Source organism: Procambarus clarkii, chromosome 75, assembly GCF_040958095.1.
Source record: "Procambarus clarkii isolate CNS0578487 chromosome 75, FALCON_Pclarkii_2.0, whole genome shotgun sequence".
NCBI classification, from domain to species: Eukaryota; Metazoa; Arthropoda; class Malacostraca; order Decapoda; family Cambaridae; genus Procambarus; species Procambarus clarkii.
Genome location: NC_091224.1, coordinates 20,559,039 through 20,566,002, shown reverse-complemented (window position 1 = coordinate 20,566,002; position 6,964 = coordinate 20,559,039). Strand labels below are relative to the sequence as shown.

General features: G+C 47.7%; 1 protein-coding gene across 1 annotated transcript; it reads left to right on the top strand.

Moving 5' to 3' along the window:
• Nucleotides 1-225: 225 nt before the first annotated feature.
• On the top strand, nt 226-2,880 carry LOC138357045 (proteoglycan 4-like). The gene is made up of 4 exons (XM_069313585.1): nt 226-283; nt 1,034-1,247; nt 2,130-2,535; nt 2,656-2,880. The coding sequence occupies exons 1-4, from the start codon at nt 226-228 to the stop codon at nt 2,878-2,880; spliced, it is 903 nt and encodes a 300-aa protein (XP_069169686.1).
• Nucleotides 2,881-6,964: the final 4,084 nt, after the last annotated feature.

The window sequence follows — 6,964 nt, the reverse complement described above, 5'->3', positions numbered from 1 at the left end:
TGATATTTCTCGTTCACATTCGTTCAATGTTCACATTCGTTCAACGTTCACATTCGTTCAACGTTCACATTCGTTCAACGTTCACATTCGTTCAACGTTCACATTCGTTCATCCGGACACATTCCGGTCAATGGAGATCCCGGACATGGTAAGGGCTTCAGGGTGCCTATTGTTGTATAATGGGATATGATCGCCACATAGAAGATACTGAGAGGTGTGGAGAAGATGGACAAGGTGCAGGCAGCCCTTGATAGGAAGCAGGACACAGATGGAAGCTGGAACCGTAAATAATCCAAAGGCATGTACGAAAATATATATATCTTTTACGGATGCCCGCTGTTCACCTAGCAGTAAATAGGTACCTGGGAGTTAGTCAGCTGTCACGGGGTGCTTCCTGGGGATATGTGTGTGTGTGTGTGTTAAGAGAAATATATGTAGTAGACCTAATAGAGGAAAATACGTTGGTTAGAAAGGCGGGGTCCAAGAGCTAATAGCTCTGCAGGCACAGATAGTAATACCCACACGAGAGGAACAGGCCGCCCTCTCTCGAAAGTTCAACACAATATTAGAAGCAATTGTGTTCATCATTCTTCCGCTCCGCTCGCCAAGCCTTTATGAACCCTCTGTGGCCACACCTCCCCACGCACGCCACACCACGCACGCGCGAGTGTGTGTGTGTGTGTGTGCGTTTTTGCGTGCGTGTAGAGGGTTGAAGATGGGTGAAGATGGTGACCCCTCTAAATCCTTCCCCAATTCCGATAATAGTTCCGGTTAAACTACCCAATCGTCTCTGTAACAACATCTTCACTCCCAGAACTTCTTTGTCTTGACGAACGCCCTTAAGACCACCAGAACATGTTTCGTCATGACAACAATCTTTCCCCACTGAAGCACTTATTTTCCCGACGTCCGAACTCAGACAAAAAAGACCCTGTTCTATGCTTCTCCGGTGCCCCAAATGATTCTCCTATCGCTGCGGCATGTCCGGGGCATTGGCTCCGATACCCATTCTTTGTCTGCCCCATGCCCATAGGACGGTTGGGTATAGGGGTCGAGCAGTCAGTCAGGTCGTCTGCCAGCCGGGACGAAGCCAGGGCCACATACCGCATTCGGAAAGATAGTAAACAGTCGGAAATTCAGCAGAAAAATGGTTCGAAGCGAAGGTTTCAGCCCTTCAACATGTGTAAAAATACGGGTCCCAGCCTTCCAACATGTGTAAAAACACAGGTCCCAGCCCTCCAACATGTGTAAAAACACAGGTCCCAGCCCTCCAACATGTGTAAAAACACAGGTCTCAGCCCTCCAACATGTGCAAAAACACATGTCTCAGCCCTCCAACATGTGCAAAAACACATGTCTCAGCCCTCCAACATGTACAAAAACACAGGTCCCAGCCCTGCAACATATGTAAAAATACGGGTCTCAGCCCTCCAACATGTGCAAAAACACATGTCTCAGCCCTCCAACATGTACAAAAACACAGGTCCCAGCCCTGCAACATATGTAAAAATACGGGTCTCAGCCCTACAACATGTGCAAAAATACGGGTCTCAGCCCTACAACATGTGCAAAAACACGGGTCCCAGCCCTGCAACATATGAAAAAACACATGTCTCAGCCCCCCAACATATGAAAAAAACACAGGTCTCAGCCCTGCAACATGTGCAACAGTACACAGATCAACAGAGACTCAGAGTAACTACCAGTTTGCTAAGACACAACAGACAGTTGGAACAATTACTCTTAAGCCAACCCAATACACCAAAAAAACAAACAAACAAACACTTCCATCATTTTATAAATTCTTAAGAGGAATATTAATTAAACCATTTTTCTCGCATATCTTAAATATTTTTCATACAGAAGGAATTCATTCTACGATATATTAAATTAGAACGTTGACAGGAATATCTGCAAAAAATGTATAGTTAATGTAAATATTTAAAATGTAATGTAAAATTTATAATAGTTATATAAAAATGTATATATATATAGTTTCTACTAATTAAGGTACAGTCAGACGAGTCGACCCTAATTTAGAGATGGTCGTGGAGTTTCCTGTTGCTTCAAGAACTATTAATTATTCCACTTTGATGAGTTATGTAAGAACACAGGAATTAATGAACAAGAACGTCTATTGGTCCATACGAGGCAGCTCCCATTGGTCCATACGAGGCAGCTCCCATTGGTCCAAATGAGGCAGGTCCCATTGGTCCATACGAGGCAGGTCCCATTGGTCCATACGAGGCAGGTCCCATTGGTCCAAATGAGGCAGGTCCCATTGGTCCATACGAGGCAGCTCCCATTGGTCCATACGAGGCAGGTCCCATTGGTCCATACGAGGCAGCTCCCATTGGTCCAAATGAGGCAGCTGCCATTGGTCGATACGAGGCAGCTCCCATTGGTCCAAACGAGGCAGCTCTCATTGGTCCATACGAGGCAGCTCCCATTGGTCCATACGAGGCAGCTCCCATTGGTCCATACGAGGCAGCTCTCATTGGTCCATACGAGGCAGCTCCCATTGGTCCAAATGAGGCAGGTCCCATTGGTCCATACGAGGCAGGTCCCATTGGTCCATACGAGGCACGTCCCATTGGTCCATACGAGGCAGCTCTCATTGGTCCATACGAGGCAGCTCCCATTGGTCCATACGAGGCAGCTCCCATTGGTCCATACGAGGCAGCTCTCATTGGTCCATACGAGGCAGCTCCCATTGGTCCAAATGAGGCAGGTCCCATTGGTCCATACGAGGCAGGTCCCATTGGTCCATACGAGGCAGGTCCCATTGGTCCATACGAGGCAGCTCCCATTGGTCCATACGAGGCAGCTCCCATTGGTCCATACGAGGCAGGTCCCATTGGTCCATACGAGTTAGAGTGAAGATGTTATGGATGGTTCTGGACCCCTATTACGACTTATTAATGGTCCAGACTGGACCGAAAAGGTGGTCCGTCCCCCCCCCCCCCATCACCACAGCGTTGTGGGTAATGGGTTTTTGAGAGGAGCGATAGATATCAGGGTCTCTGGAGCTATCGTTCATAACAATATATCGCAACTATTGTTTATGTTCGTATATATTGCGTCTGTGTTTTGCCAGCTCACTTCAGAGTTATGCGATATTGGGGGTATTTCTTTCCAGCGAAGTTATTGTGCCTGCCACAATAGCCTTGTTGAATAAATTTAGTCTTCGGTAAACTTTCGGTCGTTTAGACGAAGCACAGCTTAGACGAACACAGTCTGACGGTGAGTTGATGTTCAGTGTATCAGGGATTGATGAGCTGATGTTCAGTGTATCAGGGATTGATGAGCTGATGTTCAGTGTATCAGGGATTGGCAGTGACGTGGTTAGCAATCCACACGTCTCTGCTTCTTGTTTTGCTCCCGCTTGTCATGTCTGTCATGTCATGACAGCCGTGACATAAGCTCTGTTTATGCCTCCTAAATAAACGGACCTACATAATTCGCCCAATAAGATGCGGCAATAGAAAGAAAACAAAACTATGCTGATAGGCAGATAGGAATGAGTTAGCCAGTCAGCCACGATGGGAGAGGTCAACCAACCAACCAGCCAATGAATCAACCAACCAACCAATGAATCAACCAACCAGCCAATGAACCAACCAACCAGCCAATGAACCAACCAACCAGCCAATGAACCAACCAACCAGCCAATGAATCAACCAACCAGCCAATGAATCAACCAACCAGCCAATGAATCAACCAACCAACCAATCAACCAACCAACCAGCCAATCAACCAACCAACCAGCCAATGAATCAACCAACCAGCCAATGAACCAACCAACCAGCCAATGAACCAACCAACCAGCCAATGAATCAACCAACCAGCCAATGAATCAACCAACCAGCCAATGAACCAACCAACCAGCCAATGAATCAACCAACCAACCAGCCAATGAATCAACCAACCAGCCAATGAATCAACCAACCAGCCAATGAATCAACCAACCAGCCCACAAACATCTTGCCAGCACAGGCCCACCACATGCTCTAGACGTACCACCCACCAACCCGCCTCTTATCAGCAGCTCTTCTTTTCATTCCTGCCTTCAAATTAACTCTACAGTTCAATAGAGGGGCCCAAGAGACGTAAAAACACAAGCGCTCCCGAGGGAACATCAATCACGCACTGACGTCCCGAAGGCGGTAAAGAACTGTACGAATCGGAAAGAGATTGTGAGCTCGAAAGCGCAGATGTAGCCAGCGAAGCAAGGGTTGAAACCACTTCCAGAGATCTGGTTATTGGTTCACTCTGTAGGGGGTGAAGGAAGAGGGAAGGGAAGGGGGGGGGGAGGAAGGGAAGGGGGGAGTTAGGGGGGAAGTGTGTGGGAGGGAGGGGAAAAGGGAGGGAGAGGGCTGGAAGCACTGGAGATGGATAGGGAGAGGGAGGTGCGGTCGTAAGTATGGCGGAGGACGTCCCACTGGTTAAGAAGGTCAAGGGTTGGTGTCAGATTGGCCGGGGGTCAGTGTCAAGCCGGGATAGGTCAGTGCCAGGCCGGGATAGGTCAGTGCCAGGCCGGGATAGGTCAGTGCCAGGCTGGGATAGATCAGTGCCAGGCCGGGAATTAAATCGAATAAACGTCGTCCAAATGATTGAAATCAGAATATCTGAAACCAACTGAGAAGAAATATTGTCATTCAGTTTCTGAGACAACCAAAATAGTCTCTAAAATCTGTGTAATATAATTAGTCACGAGAAATGCCCCCCATCAATGATGCCATCATGAATACTGCAGTGCCTGGCACTACGGTTGATCAGTCCGGCAACCAGGAGGCCTGGTCGACGACCGGGCCGCGGGGACGCTAAGCCCCGGAAGCACCTCAAGGTAACGGTCACACACACACACACACACACACACACACACACACACACACACACACACACACACACACACACACACACACACACACACACACACACACACAACCAAAGCTGCTCCACAGCCATATCAGGAGGAAAACAGCAGTGAAGGAACAAGTGATGAAGCTGCGGAAAGGGGAGAACAGATACACAGAGAATGACAAGGAGGTGTGTGAAGAACTCAACAAGAGATTCCAGGAGGTCTTCACAATAGAACAAGGAGAAGCCCCTGCACTAAATGAGGAGGCGGCAACCTTGGAAACCTTGGAGGAATTTGACCTCACCAGTGATGAGGTCAAAAGGTGTCTGCTGGAGCTAGATGTGACAAAGGCTGTTGGGCCTGATAGAATCTCACCATGGATACTAAAGGAAGGTGCAGAAGCACTAAGTGTGCCACTCTCTATGGTGTATTACAGGTCACTGGAAACAGGAGACTTACCAGAAAGTTGGAAGACAGCTAACGTGGTCCCAATATACAAAAAGGGTGACAGGCAAGAGGCACTGAATTACAGGCCAGTTTCCTTAACTTGTATACCATGCAAGGTGCTGGAGAAGATCGTGAGGAAAAGGCTCGTAGAGCATCTGGAGGGAAATAACTTTGTAACGCACCACCAACATGGGTTCAGAGATGGTAAATCGTGCCTCACAGGGTTAATAGAATTTTATGACCAGGCAACGAAAATTAGGCAGGAAAGAGAAGGGTGGGCCGACTGCATTTTCCTGGATTGCCAAAAAGCCTTCGACACAGTACCCCATAAAAGGCTGTTAAAAAAGTTGGAGCAACAAGCAGGAGTAAAAGGGAAGGTGCTCCAGTGGATAAGGGAGTACTTAAGCAACAGGAAACAGCGAGTAACGGTGAGGGGGAAGACATCAGAGTGGCGAGATGTCACCAGCGGAGTCCCACAGGGCTCAGTACTTGGACCCATCCTGTTTCTAATATATGTGAACGATCTTCCAGAGGGTATAGACTCATTCCTCTCGATGTTTGCTGATGATGCAAAAATTATGAGAAGAATCAAGACGGATGAAGATAGACAGAGACTACAGGATGACCTGGATAAACTGGAGGAATGGTCTAGAAAATGGCTGCTGAAGTTCAACTCTGGAAAGTGTAAGGTGATGAAATTAGGCGAAGGGAGCAGGAGGCTGAACACAAGGTATCATCTGGGAGGGGAAATCCTGCAAGAATCAAACAGAGAGAAGGATCTGGGGGTTGATATCACACCGAACCTGTCCCCAGAGGCCCACATCAAAAGAATATCATCAGCGGCATATGCTAGACTGGCCAACATAAGAACTGCCTTCAGAAACTTGTGTAAGGAATCTTTCAGAACCCTGTATACCACTTATGTAAGACCAATCCTGGAGTATGCAGCTCCAGCCTGGAGTCCATACCTAGTTAAACACAAGACAAAGTTAGTGAAGATTCAGCGGTATGCCACCAGGCTCGTCCCGGAACTGAGAGGATTGAGCTACGAGGAAAGGCTAAAGGAGCTGAACCTCACATCCCTGGAAAACAGAAGAGTAAGGGGAGACATGATAACCACCTACAAAATTCTCAGGGGAATTGACAGGGTGGACAAAGACAAACTCTTCAGCACGGGTGGGACACGAACAAGGGGACACAGGTGGAAACTTAGTACCCAGATGAGCCACAGAGACGTTAGAAAGAATTTTTTCAGTGTCAGAGTAGTTAATAAATGGAATGCACTAGGAAGTGATGTGGTGGAGGCTGACTCCATACACAGTTTCAAATGTAGGTATGATAGAGCCCAGTAGGCTCAGGAATCTGTACACCAGTTGATTGACAGTTGAGAGGCGGGACCAAAGAGCCAAAGCTCAACCCCCGCAAGCACAATTAGGTGAGTACAATTAGGTGAGTACACACACACACACACACAATCACACACACACACTGGTGTGTACTCACCAAGTTGTGCTTGCGGGGGTTGAGCTCTGGCTCTTTGGTCCCGCCTCTCAATTGTCAATCAACTGGTGTACAGATTCCTGAGCCTACTGGGCTCTATCATATCTACATTTGTGTGTGTGTGTGTGTGTGTGTGTGTGTGTGTGTGTGTGTGTG

What these genes read in the sequence shown, in the direction of transcription:
- LOC138357045 (XM_069313585.1), top strand. Translation starts at nt 226, where the DNA reads ATGGACAAGGTGCAGGCAGCCCTTGATAGGAAGCAGGACACAGATGGA. An exon ending in CACAGATGGAAGCTGGAACC is followed by an intron (nt 284 to 1,033) that starts GTAAATAATCCA and finishes CCATGCCCATAG; the next exon opens with GACGGTTGGGTATAGGGGTC. An exon ending in CTCCCATTGGTCCAAATGAG is followed by an intron (nt 2,536 to 2,655) that starts GCAGGTCCCATT and finishes GGTCCATACGAG; the next exon opens with GCAGCTCCCATTGGTCCATA.